Source organism: Pagrus pagrus (assembly GCF_965226575.1).
Source record: "Pagrus pagrus genome assembly, chromosome: 23".
NCBI lineage: Eukaryota > Metazoa > Chordata > Actinopteri > Spariformes > Sparidae > Pagrus > Pagrus pagrus.
In genome coordinates this window covers 7173498-7192957 of record NC_140205.1, presented here as the reverse complement: position 1 = coordinate 7192957, position 19460 = coordinate 7173498, and the positions used below count along the sequence as shown (strand labels likewise).

General features: G+C 41.3%; 3 protein-coding genes across 3 annotated transcripts; 1 reads left to right on the top strand and 2 right to left on the bottom strand.

Annotated features, from left to right (window-relative positions):
- Nucleotides 1–535: 535 nt before the first annotated feature.
- On the bottom strand, nucleotides 536–12597 carry ttll1 (tubulin tyrosine ligase-like family, member 1). The gene is made up of 10 exons (XM_084346534.1): nucleotides 12124–12597; nucleotides 11865–11988; nucleotides 11061–11269; nucleotides 10790–10970; nucleotides 10458–10595; nucleotides 10183–10291; nucleotides 9480–9623; nucleotides 6988–7074; nucleotides 5367–5530; nucleotides 536–2533 (listed from the first exon to the last, which is right to left on the bottom strand). Exons 2-10 carry the CDS (start codon nucleotides 11975–11977, stop codon nucleotides 2404–2406), a joined length of 1275 nt encoding a protein of 424 aa, XP_084202660.1. The 5' UTR covers nucleotides 11978–11988; nucleotides 12124–12597; the 3' UTR covers nucleotides 536–2403.
- Nucleotides 12598–13393: 796 nt separating this feature from the next.
- On the top strand, nucleotides 13394–16747 carry bik (BCL2 interacting killer). The gene is made up of 6 exons (XM_084345704.1): nucleotides 13394–13485; nucleotides 13581–13609; nucleotides 14682–14784; nucleotides 14920–15072; nucleotides 15161–15275; nucleotides 16185–16747. The coding sequence occupies exons 3-6, from the start codon at nucleotides 14690–14692 to the stop codon at nucleotides 16299–16301; spliced, it is 480 nt and encodes a 159-aa protein (XP_084201830.1). The 5' UTR covers nucleotides 13394–13485; nucleotides 13581–13609; nucleotides 14682–14689; the 3' UTR covers nucleotides 16302–16747.
- A 34-nt stretch (nucleotides 16748–16781) lies between these two features.
- Nucleotides 16782–19175, bottom strand: mcat (malonyl CoA:ACP acyltransferase (mitochondrial)). The gene is made up of 5 exons (XM_084345703.1): nucleotides 18564–19175; nucleotides 17989–18076; nucleotides 17679–17896; nucleotides 17386–17523; nucleotides 16782–17223 (listed from the first exon to the last, which is right to left on the bottom strand). Exons 1-5 carry the CDS (start codon nucleotides 18990–18992, stop codon nucleotides 16948–16950), a joined length of 1149 nt encoding a protein of 382 aa, XP_084201829.1. The 5' UTR covers nucleotides 18993–19175; the 3' UTR covers nucleotides 16782–16947.
- Between the last annotated feature and the right edge of the window lie 285 nt (nucleotides 19176–19460).

The window sequence follows — 19460 nt, the reverse complement described above, 5'->3', positions numbered from 1 at the left end:
CTTCTGGGGGCCGTCAGTAACATGAGGAATAGTTTGATCTCTCCTTAAACTTCTGTTAAATTTGGGGAACAAACCAATAACAACAAAGCATCTGACATTCTGGGGGCCGCTTTGAAATCTTAATTAAAGATTAAAATACACCCATTCTAATGCAACCGAGTTCTGATGTTCGGTTATTTATCTCACAGGTCATATAAATGTGTCTTAGGTGCGTTTTTAGAAATAAGAATTTAAAACCGTCTGATGTTTCTCATAATGATCGCCTTCTACTTTAAATATAGAGGCTTTCTTTACTCATGCAGAAGCCAAGATATATTTAACACAAAGTGGTGTAATAGACACTTTCAGATGTACAACATATAGGCGAGAGAAGGCGAGGGGATCGTCCAGAAATTGGGAAAAAAAATCTTTCTCTTGATCGAAACTTTAACACTTAAACATGTTTCTGTAAAACCTTAAAGGGCCAGTAATCGCAACAACACATTTCCCCACTTACCCTTAGCTTTGAAATAAACATGATTTATTGTCAAGGCAGCACCAATAAGGATATTTTATTATAAGGAAGACAAAAAGTAAAACGATGCAGAGATCTCAGTACTGCAAAGCTGAAAACAGAAAAGCTCTGTGTCATGTACACAACATAAACTGCACCACAATAAAGAAAACCAGACAAAAACAGAAACTAGCCTCAGACACACCTCAGAGTTGAATCAAGATAATTTGGTCTCTAGCACAGGAGGATGTGCGTGTCTTACAGCCTAACAATACGACTCAGACAATTAGGGGACTTTAATTATAGACGAACACTTTGATAAGCTGCTATTCTGCATGTCTTAACCAGCTTCAGGGCCAGGAGGAAACAACAAGGTAGCGGCGGTGGTGATGGGTGGGGGAGGAGTGTCAAACCATCAAGGTCAAGGAACAGTGCCATGCAGAGACTTACTTTACATAAAGAACATAAAGGGCATTTGCCTTTTGAAGGATTGACCTCTGATTAATCTTAACTCCAGGCAGATTAGATTCATAAAAGGCTTTTCCGGCCCCTTACCACAGTGAGGAGGAAAAAAAGCGCTCAACTGCATTATTTAAATACATTAAATTACATTTTAGAAAAGTATAGAGAGCAAATAAAGAGGCCTGTTAAATATTGAGTAGGTGTTTGTTATTCCATATCAAGTATCAAGAAGTTAATTTCACAAAACCTCAAATGGGATTCTGTATTAGCTTGATTAAATCACAATTTCATTACAGAAATCAAATTCAATGGAGCCCTTTAACACCTTTCTTCCATTCACAGACCGATAACACCCCTTGTTTAAGAGTAATTAAAGTGATTATCAGCCTGGAGTGATGGGTGAGCATACTCAGGAAAAGGACCGAAACTGAAAATAAAACAACTCCCTTCCTTTCTGTGAAATCACCCTAATCGTTACTTAAGAAGTACATTCTTCCCAAATGCTTCTAAATGCTGCACGTATCTGGTGAAACTGTGTTACTTCATTTTAAAATATACTGCAAAAAAGCCCCAAAATACTGCAATCCTTTTCCAATACTGTCAGCTGATAGCGCAGAATGCGTTTACCTTTCAAACATACTTTTATTTGAGATTTGAAGAATAAATGCGGCAGATATGATGTCAGAACTTAAAAATGCAAAATATCTATGAAATATTCAAGCAAACAAAAAGTAATAAAGTGCAATCAATAGATACAATCAATCTTAATGAACCCCCCTGCATAAGCATACTGATAATGCACTTATAAAAACATTATCAAATTCTATTTTGGGGTGTTTACACATTTAGTACTTTTAATTCTGCCTAACAACTGCTACCAGTTAATAATATCTTCATACCCTTTGCTTTAGTTATATCTCTTGTCTCTATCTTCTACTTCTGTATCACTTTATCTCACAGCACCTGTGTGGTGGGTCAAGTTAAAGTGTCAGGGCTCATAAATCATGCATAGTTCAGGTTCTTATAATCCTCCTTCTTCAAGTTGGAGGAGAGGGATTTTCTTTTTCCTCTCCCAAGGTTTCATCCACTTTTTTTTAAAGGTTTTTGGGGAAGTTTGTTTCTTATCTTCATGTTGTGAAATTCTGCTGCGGCTGCTGCTGAGATATGTGAGATTGGGCCTGACCTTCAGCCCCAAAAGCACAACTTCTACATTTTTAGTTACTCATTCCTACAAACTCCAGCCTTTAAACTATCCAAAAACCACGTTATTGATTTTCCTCCCCTCCAGCAGTAGAGTTGTCGGCCCGTGTGTGCTCAGTCAGGGAACAAGTCCATCGGAGATGAGCTAAAGGAGTTGGGCTAAAAAAAAAAAAAAAAAGGAGTCCCGGTGGTTCTTTTTTATCCCCTGTACTGTCTGAAGGAAGTTATTAAGAGTCTGCAGTATCGCGTCACTTCCAGGTGGCAGCGGCGGGGCGAACGCCTGCACTCCCCTTGGTGCTCTTCGACCCCAGGGACTGACCCGAGCGGCTCCGCAGGTCACGCTCGGCATTCTCGCTCTGCGCCTGCTCCTCATCGTACCTGGTGACACACAGAGGGAATCAGAGGCAGAGCGAAGACACACATGTGAAGGAATTCCTGTTGCCCCCGCTCTTTCCCCCTACATGATCCCTGGAGCTTTACCCAAACAACACCCCCACCCCCCGCTAAGCACTAAATCCCCTCTTTTTCACTCTTACAACACCCCTTCGATAGCTCAGTTGGTAGAGCGGAGGACTGTAGAGGCAATTCCAGGCATCCTTAGGTCGCTGGTTCAAATCCGGCTCGAAGGAGTGACTTTTTCATGTTTAAAATGCAGTCGAACATTTTGTATAACTGCATTTGAATTCCTAAACATACATTAGATAAAAACATGGCATATAAATCAGTTCAGTAGAGGTTTTAAAATATGATGTAACTAATTAACTTGGACTAGTGAACAGTAAACATACTATATGGATCTCTGAATTGACTACATTTAGATCCCATTGTGATAAAATTGTTGTTAAAAGTTACAGAAAGCAGACATGTCCCTATTAGTGAACTAGGAGTACATGTCCCCCTTCGATAGCTCAGTTGGTAGAGCGGAGGACTGTAGTGGTTAAAACAGGTATCCTTAGGTCGCTGGTTCAAATCCGGCTCGAAGGAGTGACTTTTAACTGTGTGTCGTGGAACATGTTGTACAATAGCAGCTGCAGTTTCACTGTAAAAGTTAGCTGTACTAGCAGCATGGCAACAGACATTCATGGTTCTCAGAGGATGTATCCCACTCACTCATGATCCCTTGATATTAACTATAGCGCCGCTGTAAGGTTGACATCTGTGGTTTAGAGTGTGAGATATCCTGAAAACTATTACATGAGTTGCCATGAAATTTAACATTTTAAAACAACATTCAAGCTCCCCAGAGGATACATTCCAAAGCTGAGTCGATAATGAAAGTAATCATTAGTTGCAGCCCTACTTTGAACTGTAGTTCATGGTGCAGCATTTTCAAACAAGTTGTCAGTATTGTCCTGAACACCGACAATATTTGTATATAAACTGACCTTGATCAGAGGCTCTGACCTTGATCAGAAGCTCGTTTCATGGAAGATATGACAAAAATACATTTTAAGTGGGGAAATGGTGACTGTGTAGAATAGACTAGCACTGATTCACATCAAAACAGCGTAATAATAGAGGCAAGGGAGGGACATCTGAATCAGAGTCTACTTTACCAGACAGGACCAACAAATTCAAGTAAGTTTGTATGAAAAAATGGATGTTATGTTTTTTAAACCTTATAACAGATTGTTCGTTACCCTAACAACTATTTGACCGGCAACATTAAACTAGCATAAGTTATGGATGTTAAAGAAAGCAGAGTGTATCTTATTTCATGAGGTACTGTATATTATTAGGTAGGTCTGTGCCAAAAGCAAACTTTTCTAAGCACACCGCTACTTGATTAAAAGCTATTCCTTCGAGCCGGATTTGAACCAGCGACCTAAGGATTTCTGTCACCATCCTGCATGGCACAAACACTACAGTCCTCCGCTCTACCAACTGAGCTATCGAAGGATACAAGGTCATAATGATGCACCGATAGCAACATGCATCCTGGTACTTTCAGCAAGAGTGGAATAATACAGATAAAACAATACTTTGTACACCTGAGTCAGAGTTGAGGCGGAGAGAGAGAAGTAATGTTGTAAATTCCTGCCTCTGGTTGCTTTAACATCAACATACTAGGAAAACAAGGTGCTAAAGCACACAGTAGCCTCACCATTGTGTTCAGAATGGGGCCCCTGTTGTTGGACGACCTATGTATCTATTATTGTGTGAGTAGAAGTCACGGGTAATTTGGTTTCATGGATCTCTGCCACATCAGAACTCTTCTGCTTTATCTCAGCCAAACAAGTTTTAACATCACCCTCAGTTCTTGTTGTGGTGCTGTGCTGTTCACAAGACTCAACACTCCTTTTTTATTGAATTACATGTTTAGGCTCCTAAAAGTCACTCCTTCGAGCCGGATTTGAACCAGCGACCTAAGGATGTCTGTTACAACCACTACAGTCCTCCGCTCTACCAACTGAGCTATCGAAGGGGGCCAGTGAAGGCTGATTCACTAGGACAACCATGTGTACTTACTGTGCTTTTGTGAACTATGATGAAAAAAAGCCACTTGAAATTGAGTCTAGTCAGAGATCCATACAGTATGTTCTCTGTTCACTAGTCCAGGTTAATTTGTTAAACATTTAAAAATCACTCCTTCGAGCCGGATTTGAACCAGCGACCTAAGGATGTCTGTTGCAACCACTACAGTCCTCCGCTCTACCAACTGAGCTATCGAAGGGGTGTTGCAACACTGGAACTGACAAGTTCTCCAACCACATGAGTGAGGATGACGTGGGCTTAGTGCTTAGCAGGGAGGTATTGCTTGTAAAGCAGCATGTTTAAATAGTCCATTGTACCCTGAAGGCAGAGGGGGGCAAAAGGAACCCCCTCACGTCTGTGTTTTCTACTATTTCACAAGACACACAATAAAGTTTCAGCTTCAAACATCACATTCCTTTCCAGATATTTCGGTCTGACGTTGAGCGAGAGCCATGCCGCTCTACAATGAAATGTGCTTCACTGCAAACAGTTAAAAGTCACTCCTTCGAGCCGGATTTGAACCAGCGACCTAAGGATGCCTGGTTTAACCACTACAGTGCTCCTCTCTACCAACTGAGCTATCGAAGGGCATGCAGACAGGTAAAACCAGATAACCCACTGAGTTGAGTAATTTGAGAAAGCAACCGTTCACTTCTGGCTGATATTTTTAGCCTCAGTGTGACCCCCCTCCTGGCTGTTAGAGGTTGCTGACTCATAGATTTGATTTGTCACTCACAGGACTTGATAGTTGCCCAGGGCCTCTCGGGGCGGGCTGCGGTTCCAGCGGCAGTCTGGGATGTCACCGTTCGGCGTGACGATGTTGAGAGTGTCGTTGATGAGGTTGTACTTCAGGATGCGGTCGTTAGCTGTGCTGGAGGTCAGCGAAGGAGAGGCGTTGACCTGAGCGTGACACCGACAAAGAAAGTGACTTTTACATTTGGACCAAAAGTTTGCATGGAGACAGGAAGAGTTTAATAATGTACTTTGGGAACAGGGATGAGCGTGTTGTTATTTCCTCCTCTCCCCATATAGAAGCTCTTATCAGGCAGGAAATTCTGCTACTAATGTGCTATAACAGCTGTGCTCATAAACATTCATACACTCAAAGAAGAGAACTTGATTCACAAAGGAAAACATACGAGTGCCCAGGGAGAGATGATTTGAAATAAACACACTCACGTTTCATTCCTTGAGTAGATGGCATGAACTTAAGAGTTTAGCTGCTCAGCTTTTATTTTGTAAACGAGAGTAGGTGACTTGCAGGAATAACGAACAAAAGAAAGAATTCTTGACTAGGTTTGCGGCACACGTTTCTTCAGTCCCTCACTGAGGACCGTTTCTGCCCTACAACCAGCTTCATGTCGCCCAAAATAGATCCGATTGGTGTCTGTTAACAGAAATAGCTCAGACCTAGCCTGGAAACCCAGCAACTGATTGTACAGCTGTCAAAACGAGTCCAACAAAATATGACAGCTGGATAACAAGCACAATATCTAGTTAAAATAAAAATAGTTTAGCATCGTACTGTAAAGGGAGACACTAAAACATTTTATCTTATTAAAAGTTTGGGGGGTTTTTGCTGCCTGAATTTTCAGATTTCTGTATGATGACATGTATGCAAAATAACTCTTTCATTTTATAATGCCCAATTTGCATATTTAGACATACAACTTCAGAAAGCTTGTAATACAAAAAGAAGTTGTCTTAATGTAAGTTATCGACTGGGGAAGTTTCATGATGACATCTATTAGTTAAAATTTTACTTTTAATACTTTTAATAACTGTCATGGAAAATCCTTCATAAAAAAATCCACAGCCCAGCGGCATCAAACAACTTAAACAAATCATGTACAGGCTTGTATGGGCAACTGTGAGAGACAGGGGAGGTCTTACCTTTCACACTGTGATACATTAATATTGAAATTGCTAGAAACTGTTACACAGAACCCCTCCAACTGTGTCCCCTTAACCTTTAAAACTAGCCAGCAAATTCCCTGTGTCATCCTGTGCAGACTGTCAGCGCACTCAGTTCATAAACAGTATTTGCAGCAATGTTTTTTCAGCTGGAGTGACACACTGAATAGGTTACAGACGCACCTTCGGCACACATTTGAATACCGAGAGGCACACGTCCTGACACAGAAAGATTAACCTCAAGGGCATTTAAAGCTGCTTCACACTCAAGGAAAAGGAACGTGGAGTCACTGTGTAAGCATGTTAAGTATCGTTGGGCTTGGCAAAATATGCAACTGGTGCCAAGTTTACACAGCGTAGGTTAATTCTTAGTGAATTCAAGCCATCTATGTGAGTTTGTAGAAATGCCTGCATGTCATAACTCCTCCTGTTAAATTACTCACCTCGATAAGCCATGGCTTGAGCTTGTCATCAATAATGATGTCATACCCGTAACACTCGAAACAGTGCTTGTCGTTGTTCATTACAGGCTGCGAGAGAGAATAGACAGAGTCAGGAAGAGGAAGTGAACTACAGTGTGATTGTGATATGTTGGGAACTCTTTAATGCAACAGAATGTAAGCAAATGATCAGAGTACAAAATATACCTGTGGATGTAACTATTAGTACCAAGAGTAGCCTGTGTGTTGAAGCCTGAGAGGAGGAAGTGAGTCAGATCACTTAGTAGAAAAAGGAAGTGTGCAGTAAGTGGAGTGCTAAAAACAAAAAGACGTCACCACCACATTGCAGTGGTTTAACAGCTGTGTGTTTATAAGTGATACTAAGTGATACTTAAAACAGGATCTCAACAGAAACAAAGTAAAAACACAATGACTGAAGGCCTCAACATGTGTGGCAGAGTGGTTTTATAGTGTATGTGGTTGCAGCGCTACATATGTTAAAGGTCAGAGAGCAGTTGAGAATAAAATATTGTACTTTTTTACTCCACTTCAGTTACTTGACAATTATAGTTACTTCGTCAGATTAAAATCTTATTTTAAGCAGCTTCTAAAACATGGTGTTACAGATAAAAGTAACTTAAAGTATATAAAGTAGTTAAAATACTCCATATTGACAATAATAAAATGGTACTTTTACATTAACGGTACAGTATGGCATCTGTTTTTTGTGTGTTTGGATTTATATGTATTTACCCTAAATATTAAAAGGTACAATATATAAGATTTGGCCACCTGTCGAATTCATACTCCATGCAAATAGGGGGCAGCATATCACGACTGTAATCACTAACTGCTGCTAACTGTAGCTACCGTTAGCTATTAAGCTCATTGTAAGTGTGCAGCTAGCGGTAGCCGACTGTGAGGCAGTTATTGAGGCACAATGTGTCTTACATATTGCACCATTACATTTTCATTTTATTTTTGATTGCTGCTGCTTATGCTGATATGATTCTATAAAAGTTCTATACAAAAAAGTTTTTTCTTATTACTACTCATATTATTAAATGGGCGCTCTTTAGTACTTTTGACACTTCAGTGTCTTGCTAATTTTGCTACGTAACTGCTGAATTTGTAAATACACGTCTCTGCTGCCCCCAAGTGGCCAAAAAATATTGCAGGTTTAAGTCACCGGCCTCAGTGAATGACCATGAGTTGGTGGAGATGTAATTTTAAGAGCTTTATTTAACACGGCTATCCTGAACTGTTACTGACCAGAATTAAGTGTTTATTGTTTCATTATATTCTAATACTTATGAGCTTAAATAAACCTTTTCAAACTGATTATTTTTTAAAAAGTACTTTCACAGAGTAAGCAATAGGCCATGTTTAAGCACATGTTGTTGAGTCCTAGTTAATTATTTACTACATATTTTAAAACTCTTGGGAACAGTCTGTCTTGCCTGTTTTATCTACTGTGTGAACCACATGCAATCTAAACGATTGTTAGTAATTGACAAATGGGCCAGATCAGTCACTAAAAAGTCACTCCTTCGAGCCGGATTTGAACCAGCGACCTAAGGATACCTGTTGACACCTCTACAGTCCTCCGCTCTACCAACTGAGCTATCGAAGGCTGAAACCCTTAATATCAGCACCATGTGTAGTTCTTATGTCTAACAGCTGTAGCGTTGTAAAGTGAGAAGTCTTATAATAACGTGAATTTTGTTGTAAATGAAAAGCCACTTAAATGTAGTCAAGTGAATAACTTATAGTTAATTAGTTACAGCATATTTCATTGCTGATTCCTGTTTGATCTATTGTATGTTGAACAGTATGAATGTACAGTAAGGTTTGTTTGACTGTGAACTACGCGATTAAATTCTTAAAAGTCACTCCTTCGAGCCGGATTTGAACCAGCGACCTAAGGATGCCTGGGATTCACTCTACAGTCCTCCGCTCTACCAACTGAGCTATCGAAGGGTAACAGACAAGTCACCACATGACTATATGTAACTCAGACACCCATGACTAATACGTTCGCCTGTTAACAAGTCTTTGGAAATCAGTTAGAGCATATTTTAAAAACATACTTAGGGGTCTTGCCGGTATCTCACCAACATGATAACTTTTACCGGAGTGAAATCAAAGGCCACCTACTCACATTTCTACCAGTTACAGCACAGCACAAACCTCCACAGTGGAACACCAACCTTTTATCAGAGGCTATTGAACAACATGTTGCACTACACACAGTTAAAAGTCACTCCTTCGAGCCAGATTTGAACCAGCGACCTAAGGATGCCTGGTCAACCACTACAGTCCTCCGCTCTACCAACTGAGCTATCGAAGGGCTTGGACCAACATGAAAGAGATAACCTGAGGTCAGTAACAGGACACCAGGGCGCCATACTGTGGTCAAACTTCAAGAAATTATTGCAATTCTGTGGTGTCAATTAACATGTGGGTACGAGTAAAAACACTTGATGTTGACTTACAGCCACCGCCTTCAGTGACTGCACCACGATCCAGTGGATCTGGTCAAACAGTCGGCTGGTCACCTCCTTCCCTCTGGTGCTCTCTAGGTACAAACGGAGGTTACTGACCGTCCACTTGCCTCCGTGGACGTGGTTGTAGTCATCCTGCGTTAAAGGCACACAGTCTGACTAGATGTTGACCGTTTTGTTTTGTTTTTTTCTTGCAAAAAGTTGTACAGATCAGCTCACATAAAAATATTGCTACCTGAAATTCATCAGTTAGAGTCATCATTGTATACAGTCAGCAACAGATAAATCATTTAGTAAAGCTGTACATGCAGCCAACAGAAAACTCTGGCAGGGGTACTCCACCAATTTTACATGAGAAAATCAGTCTCCTCAACATGAGGAGTACTCAGCCTGTTAAATAGTTGAATAATGTTTTTATTGGCTCTGAGGGGAGATTTATTTTTGTCTGTATTTGGCTGAAGATCTAGAATTTTTGAGCAGGGTCCAGTGTTTTTGGTCCTTTGCCCCCTAATAAGGACTAAAATTCAGGATTTTGCATCCACTTCTGCTTCTTCAGACCCCAAACGTTACGGAGGTACAAGACTTATTTGGTGAAATACTCCTTCAATGTCCAATATAACCTATAACTTACTTACAGATACTTAAAGCTGATCTAAAACACTTTTTTCTAATAACAATCCTGACACAGACTTACCCCGTGTTTTTGGATGGCCACGTTAGTGAGGTGAACAAACATGTTGTCCAGTTCACTGGTGCTGGGTGTGTATTTGACTGTGCAGAACCTACAGAAGCCAAGTTTGTACCTGAGGATCAAACCACAGAAAGAGTTCAATTAAATGATTATTATGATTACTGATTAAGCTGCTATTTTCTTTAAAAAACAATGAATTGATTCATTGTGTTGTTTATAACATGCCCCCGATTCCAGGCAACCATCAACTAAAAACTTTATATAAATTCTGGGCTCACATGTAGCATTTCAGAGGCCGATATGTGGTCACCAGAACGTAGAGACGCAGGTCAAACTTCTTCCCTCCGATCAGCAGAGGGTTGTCGATGTACAGGGAAATGACGTAGGCCTCTTTGCCACTAGATGCCGCTACAAACCTGGAGGCAGTAAGCAAGAAGCAGAAGCCAAACATAAGCAGACCACAAATCTCTGACCAAACTGATCATTGATAGTTTTAGGAGGATACCTGTAAAGAATTGATTATACAGGCAACACCAAATCTATCAATCTATGTAAAGTCAGCCCCTCACAGGTAGTGTTTACTGTTGTAATGATGACTGTGGTAACTCACGTGGAGGTGCGGCTGTCTCTGGACCACTTCTTGATCTGGGACAGCTTGTTGATGAGGAAGATGCCCTTGCCCTGGGCCTTCCCGCAGGGCTTCATGATCCAAGTGCTGGACGGGTTCTTGCGGAACTCCTCCACAAACAGATTATAATCGGCCGGGAGCATGAACGTCACAGGGACAAAATCTGCACGAAGCAAAGAACGTAGTAATAGTTGAACATACTCAGAACGGCAGCATCTCTGTGCTCTGTGAAAAAAACTCATCTAATAGATACCTAAATAAATGTATTTCCCGTTCTCGTCCTTCTCGGCCAGCGGACTGCTCTCCTTTTCCAGCTCCTTGCGGTAGCGTTTGATGTTCTTGATCATCAGGTCCTTCCTGGTCAGCTCGTAGTGGTTGGGGAAGTGGTTAACCATCTGGTCATCTGACAGACGGTAGCCGGTGTCCACGCTGAACACATTTCTGATGGTCTGGATGCTCATCCTGCATGCGGACACAAATTAAACAGCACTATGGTGATCTACAGGGTTTGGAGCCTAGAAATAAGCCTAATAAGCACTAAATTTCAGAGACATATATTATACTTTCTACTCCACTACATTTATTAGACAGCTTTAGTCACTAGTTACCTTTAAGATTCATATTTTGCATGAAAATACATATGAAAAATATACAGTGGATTTTCAAAGTTTGAACCAGTGGTTTCCAACCATTGTGTCATGTTCTGCAATCCCACTTTGTCAAAGTAGGTGGTGGCTATGCACCTTAACACTTTTCAAGCAGAAATGCCAAACATTAGCTGGTTGCAGCTTCTTCAATGTGGGATTTTTTCTTTGTTTTCTTTTTTTCTATAATTTATGACAGCAGATAAAGAGTCTTTGGGTTTTGGACAAGAAGCCACTTGAATGTGATAATTTAAAAGATGACATGTTATAGACTAAAGGATTAATTGTGAAAATAGTCAGCTGATTGATCAATAATGAAGATCATGAGTACTTCTTCCACTACTGCTGATACATGGTGCTTGCAGAGTACTGTGGACTGAAGATGCAGGTGTAATGTAGGTGTAAAAACCTACCAGTAGAAATTCCAGTCCTCGCTTTCTGTGACTGGGATCCATTCCCTCTTCTCAAAGTTGTTGATGAGCACTGATTTCTCAATATCTGTCACCCACTTCACCTTACCGGCCATGGTGCCTCCCACTTGGGTGGAGCGCAAAACAACAGGTAAACAGCCGGCAAAAGCACACGACCACACAGATTGCATGCGATATTGTGCAGTGCAAAGGAAGAGAGAAAAGATGCATGCAGCTGCCGTGCACCAAAGCCGTCGCCTACCTGCAAATCAATGTCAGGAAACAGCCAGTCATCAGCATGAGCTAGCCGGGCAGGCTCAGTTAGCAGGCTGCTGAACCCTCCCTGGACTGCTGCAGAGGCTGGGCGGACATCACCCAGTCACTGATGCAATCTCACCAGACTGTCGCTATTTGAGCTCATAGCGGAACACGGCGACAGGACAGTTTGTTAGCATGCTTGATAGCCCCGGCTAACAATAAAGAAGTGCCTCCATGTTGGCGGTTTTATTGCTAACAAGCTAGATGTATTGATTCAAGGCGTCGTGAAGCTGGACACAGTGACGAAACGCCCACCGCGGTCAAACTTCTCTTCACAATAAAAGTCTCAGTTATTAAAACGTTATAACGTAAATAAATGATAACTATACCACGAGGCTTAGTTACAATTAAGGGACATTTTCAAACAAGAATGTCTCGAGAACGTTAAACGACGTCGTTATGGGCTTGGTCCTTCCGGGAGAATAACCTAGGCAACGGAGGACGCAGTGATGTCATTGCATGATGTCATTACCACAGCGTACCAGCAGGGGTCAGTGTGGGACTGTCTATATACTACAACAGGTTTACTAACTTATACACATTTTCAATAAATTCAAGAGGTAATCTGTTGAAAAACACAAGAATATTTATTTAAAATACTGAAAAGCATAATTTACACATTTTTGATTGGTTTGCCACAAAATAGGACACAAAGATACACTTTACATATCAATCTCAAAGTGTTATAAGTGTGTCATATTCTTAACAAATACGTTTTATTCAGTAATCAACAAAAGCCATAGAAAAGAGAGATTTTTTTCTTGTCATGTCATTATTGGCTACATTATAGAAGGGATAGATCTATTATGTTTCATATGACTAAGCCTACAATTAAAAATATTTATATCTGTCTCATAACACATCAGACTTTGATCCTATGTCTGCCTGCTCATCTCTGTGTCCAAGGCCATTCATTTATTTAAAAAGATCTAGGCTATTCAGTTGCTATTCCTTGTTGAAAGTAACTAAAAAGTCGTGTAATAAGTAGTTTATTACTCAACGCAGACAGTAATATTGTAACGTGATATATTACTTTCAAATGAAGGTAACAAGTAATATGTAATACACTGCCAATAGTGTGAGCAGACAAAAATAAAATAATGTATTCAGAAAAAATATTTTATTTAAGACTGTCATAATAAGTTGCAAATAAATAAATAAAAACTCTTCTTTTTTAGTTTTTCAAAACGTATCTGATGAGGATGTCGCCCCCTGGTGGTCAGGCCTGGTAGCAGCAGGTAAAAGGCGTGGCTAATCATATTTGTGGCAGTACTACCTGAGCGCAACAAGATTATTAGACGCTGCTGTGAGTACAGGAAAACAACTTACGAATATATCTTTATTTATTCATTTTATTATTTCCAAAACATCTCAATAATTATGTCTTTGTATTTATCACAGGGCGGCGTCTACTTTAATCTACACAAAAGGTAGGTTTTACTTTCTCTTTTTTACTGTGCATGCACCTGTTTTACTGTCTGGGTGGGAGCATTAATAGTCATTTAATATCTAATATCCAACTATATGTGATATATTGGTTGATTTGTAAATGTAGTTAAGATAAATGTATGTCTGCGGGCTTTATGAGTAATCCAATATGATCTTCAAAACGACCTTTGTTTGCTTTGGGTGAGAGGGATTACCTCATCCCTTTGTTTTGACAATATGGCAAACGACTACAGGCTATTACATGATTAATACACAACAACTGTCATTTGGGTATCATTATGGAGTGTAAGCCAAGACTATTAAAATATATAATATAAAATATTGTTAAAGTTGTCACATTTAGGAGTATCTGTTTATGTGAAATTGGCATAAACAGTGAAAAGATAAACACAGAGAACCTTTTTTTTCATACTTTAGTTGATTAATGAGTAAACAAACAAATATTGAATTTATTTAAGTGGATTCTTTGGGGTCAGTGGTGTTTTCTAGCTTCTTACTGAGGACATAAGGGCAGTTTGGTTGATTTGAGTTATGGAAATGGAGCATTTGCATTCAGGCACATGAGCTCAACAGGAACTGGTCTGAGGACAGGTGCATGTGGGAGGGGACAAACCTGTTTGTTAGGCCGACAACACAGACAATAACAAGTCCCTAAATCCAGTCAAACAGGTAGATAAGATATGCAGATTGAACTATAGCTCATAGTTAACATGTAAAAGGGAACTTAGACACACTTCTCGCAATAAACAGTAGTAATTGGGTTACAACATTAGGACTTAATCAAACAGATGATGTCATCTCTTCAAACCTAGAAGGGCCTGTTTTTATCAACCTGGATTCTCCTCGGTAACACAGCCACCACCTATCCTGGTCACATGACCCAGTATTTACACAGCCCGTTTATGAACGTTGGGAGTGAAGCCAGCACGAGAACACACGCACACCTGCAAACCATGCAGCCATTATCTGTCCTGCATGCATAATGAAGTTCTCGCCACTTTCTCTCATGTGTTCCGATATGAATAATTTGCATATTACTGGTTCTCTTCACAGAAAACAAGATGGTGGCACAAACAAGACAGCCGAGACAAGCCGTGTCCCTCCAGGCTGGACCTGGTGAGGTGGACACTGGCACCCTGTTTGACATGAACCTCAGGTGCGGTACAGGCCCCCTCCACACACTCATCAACACAACAGTACACAGCTCAGACAGGCTGCGCCTCAGGCAACACACCATGTGGGAAGAAAAAATAAAAAGGCTTTTGTTTAGTAACGTCTGTCACTCCTTCAGGGTCAATGACGGGGCTGCACGTGCCATCGGGCGCCAGTTGGCTATAATTGGAGACAAGTTGGACAAGGAGTGGGCAAGCAGAGAGCCGAACTGGCCACCAAGCCCTCTTCACATGCTGAGACCTGCTCAGGCACTGACCAGGACCATCTATCGGTATAAGATAATAAAAAACGTCTATCTATATATAGCTTTTATATGACTGGCTGTTAAGACATTGTATCTCTGTGTTATTCTCCTCCAGGGATATCCACAGTCAGTTATGGGGCTTCAAGGGCCTGTCTGCAGCAGTGAAGGCCTGGATATCAAGCACTGCACCTGGGCAGGGGATCCTCAGAGCTGACGCCTGGACAGCCTGGGTAACACTCTACACTTTACTGCTGACCTTTTGCTTCTCCCTGCCTCGCTTAGTGACTGTCACTACATCTGTCAAGCACTCCATTCTAGCATCCCACACATGAAACAGACAACAGACGTGGACAAAGGCAGCTTTTTATTTCTAGTAGATGACTGTTGGCTAAAATAACAACTGTCACTGGCAAATTTAATCAGCTATAGTGGAGTCACTCCTTCTGCCCGCGGTCCTATGTCCCCATATTTATATTCAATTCAATTCAAAGAACATTATTTGTCCCCGGGGGGCAATTAAAGGCAAGTGGAGTAGTTGTACACAGACACAAACAAGTCAGCACGTTAAGTACACGTGGCACATAATGGGAACATGACAAAGGGTTCTGCGTTCACTAGTTCTACATATGTTCTCTCCCAGGGTCCTATGTTCCCAATGTCCGATGTTCCAAGGGTCCATTGTTGCCCAGCTCAAGGGTTAGGGTTGTTTGAACACAACTGGAGGGTTAATGTGTTTCCACATAATATTGAACTGGTACACATAGGACCCTGGGAACATAGGCCTCTGGGAACATAGGACTATAGGACATTAGGACTCTGGGAACATAGAAACTTGGGAACATAGGACCCCAGGAACTTGGGAACGTAGGACCCTAGCAACATAGCACCCTGAATTTATAGAACCTAGGAAATTTTGAGCTGGGAACTTAGGACCGCGGGACCTTAGCGCTCTGTGAACCTAAAACCATGTGAGCTTAGGGCTCTGGGAACTTAGGACCTGAAAACATAGGACTCTGGGAACATAGGGCACTAGAAACATCAGACTCTGGGAACAAAGGACACTAGGAATATAGGCTTCTAGGAACATTGTTGCCAAATTATCTAAAGAATAGAATAATAATTTCCCTTTCATTCCACAGGTGTCCAGTTTGAAAGCAGTAACGTGCACTGGCTGGACCAGAGGAGCGCTGGTGACTGTAGCACTGGTGGCTGCAGTGACCATTTTCGGTGCACTGTGGGTGGAAGGGAGAGCCTGAAGGGCCATGAGCGGGTCTTTTCGGCCATCATATATTTGACAAAAAAAATGTTTGCAAATCAATGAAAATTATTTCTAACTAACGTGTTTCTGCTGTTTACTTCTCTTTTTATACTATTTTTTCATGAGCGGTATTGAATTCGAGTCGGGAACGGGTACAGGAGTAAAAGGCATGTTGTAAAATGGTCAGAGGAAGTGGAAGTTGTTTTAATTGGTTTTACAGTGTTGGCCAGCATATTGTAGCAGTGACATTGTTGTATTAACATCAAAAGGTCTGTTTTGCTTTACTTGACTGTTGCTGGCCTGCAGTCTTTTGTATCCAGATTACTTTCTTGGTGGTTTAAGAGGCCAACATTTTTACAAATGATATGTAGCCAGGCTTAATATAAAATTAAGGGAGCTGGACTTTCTGGTTTGGAATTGAAAGTGCTTTTTCATGTGATGCAAATAAACTTTGAAATGACAACATTTTGTAGTCTCATTAATTAAAAAAAAACATTAATTTAATGACATTATAATACACAAACAAGACCATAAGAAGCAACCACAGGAGCTTACAGGTTTAACAGTTCTTGCTGGTCATGTCCACACTAAAATGAGCAATGAGGTCCACTTTTTCACTTGATCACCAAGTCCACATCGCTGCATTATTCGTCTTCATGAGTGGTGACCTGCACATGTGCATAATTTGTAAAGGCCTTCCTGTTGCACTTTTTAAGAGTGGCTCCGAGCTGCTTCCCCGGGCCGATCTCAAAGGTTTGAGGGAACTTCTCTCCCTGCGTCCTCTCGTAGATCTCGTGCAGAGTTTGCTCCCACTTCACAGGCGACACCAGCTGCTTCACCAGCTGCCTGCGCACGTGTCTCTCGTTCATGTAGCGTTTGCCGTCCACGTTGGAGTACACTTTGATCTCAGGAAGACGGACCTGAACGGGAGAGAAATCTAGCTTAGATGACGAGTACTAAATCAATCAAGGTTTTAAATATGCATTTTTGATGCATGCTGTTGGTCAAGACAGCAATGGATTATTTTTAAAATAAGTCCATGGTGTATGCATGTTCAGGAGTGCCATGTGAGTTTGACTGACCTCCACCTGCCTGAGCACCTCTCTCAGTGGTTCAGTAGCTGACGCCATCAGCTCAGTGTGGAAAGCACCGCTGACCGGGAGAAGTTTGGTCCTCACAAAGTGGAGATGTCTCGAGTTTTGCTGGAGGAAATCCAGGGCCTGGAAGACAGCACAGTTATGATGAGACAGTTTATATATATTGTATATAACAAAATCATCTTTTACTGAGATTATCTCACCGTATTTTAGAAAAAGCGCCAAGAATATTAAGGACTTTTTTGAATCAACACTTTTGAGGCTGTTGGGCTTCATACCTGTTGGTGCCCTGCAATGACCCGGCCATCAGGAAACAGATAATTGGCCACAGAGCAGACCGGCTCCTCGATCCCAAGCTTCTTGCAGTGCTCTTTCGCCTGCAAACAGGCATATTTATACTGCGCCTGCGGTCTGCCGATGACTGACAGCATCCCACTAGGAACCAGCTCTGATGCTTTCTGCATGGCCTCTGCACGAACCTTCACAGCATACAGAGCTACAAGACAAATGAGTAAATATGAAGTACTGACTACCTGTGCTTTTAAGTAACCAGCATCTTTTTTCATATACAGTAATAATGATGTTTACCATCTGCAAAGTTCATGGAACCAGAGAAAACCAGGGCAGCGAATTCTCCAACGCTGAAACCTGCAGCAGCAACACACATCTCAATGGCCTGTGGACAGAAGAGTAAAAACATGAGCACACACGCTTGTTCTATTAAGTACTAGAGATAGTTTGAGCCTGGCTGGTTAGGTGGACGAGAAACAAATCTCTTAAAAGACGCTGCTCAAGTGCCCTTAAATGTATGGGGGTTATTTCATTACCAGAGACAGGCCAAACAAAGCTTAGTTGTACCTGGGTATAATGACAATAATACAAAAATATGCTATAAAATATTAATCACAGGTTCTTTTATTGAAAGGGTGCTAATGCTGCAACTAATACAGTACATGTTTTATCATTATAAAAAGTTGTTTATTATTTAAATTAATTGTTTAGTCAAAAAAATGTCAGACAAGAATGAAAATGCCTAGATGGACTCAGTGATCGGTGAGACGTTCAATTGCTTGTTTTACTGTCCAAAATTTAAGTATTCAATTTTCAACTATGACATTTTTTACATTTTCCCTTCATAAATGACTATTATATTATAACAATACCTTGGGGTTCTCGTGGTTGAGCCTCTCCACCGCAGCCAGCGAGGTGACGAACACCGCCGGCTGACAGTGAACCGTCTTCATCAGCTCCTCCTCGGGTCCCTCCAGGCACAGAGACAGCAGGTCGTACCCGAGGATCTTCTGAGCCACCGTGAACATCTCTCTAACGTTGGGGTACTTCAACAGTCCTCGACCCATGCCCACAAACTGGCTGCCCTGGCCGGGAAACAGGAGTACGGAGCGGTCGCTGGGGTCTTTTCTGGGTCTCAACTGCCTCCCCTCGGGCTGCTGCGCGCTGTCCGGGAGAGGAGCGGGGGTTTCGGGGGCTCCATTCGGGGAGCCCGGCTGGTTGGTGGACAGCCTCCGGCTCAGAGACACCAGCGACCTGACCTTCCCTCTGGAGGCTGCTGTGACAGCCGTTGATGCCAACATGGCGTACTCCTCACCTAAAGGTGTCTTCGCGGGTTAAGACAGACCCATAATCTGCAATTAAACTCTAAATCAAACTGTAATTAATGAACGAAAAGCTTAACTTTCTTAACGGGCAGCTTCTCTATCGTCCGCATGACACGGACCTGAGAGCCGCCATGTTGGATTCACCAGGGCTGCTTCTGTTTTTCATCCGGGGTCAGTTTTCGGCTCTTTCTCGCTGCAGCGCCACCCTCAGGTCACAATATGTAATGATTTTAATTAATAAACTTAAAATGTACTTTAAGTATCGAAAGTAAAGTGCTGTGACTGTTACACTATTATATATATTATCATTAAATTATTATTACTCATTATTGATTATAAAAAAACAGGATTTTAAGTTGTGGTTGGAAAAAATTGGAGATAAGTTTAACTATTTTGCACTAATCATTATTTTCATTATGGATTCATCTACTGATTGTTTTCTAG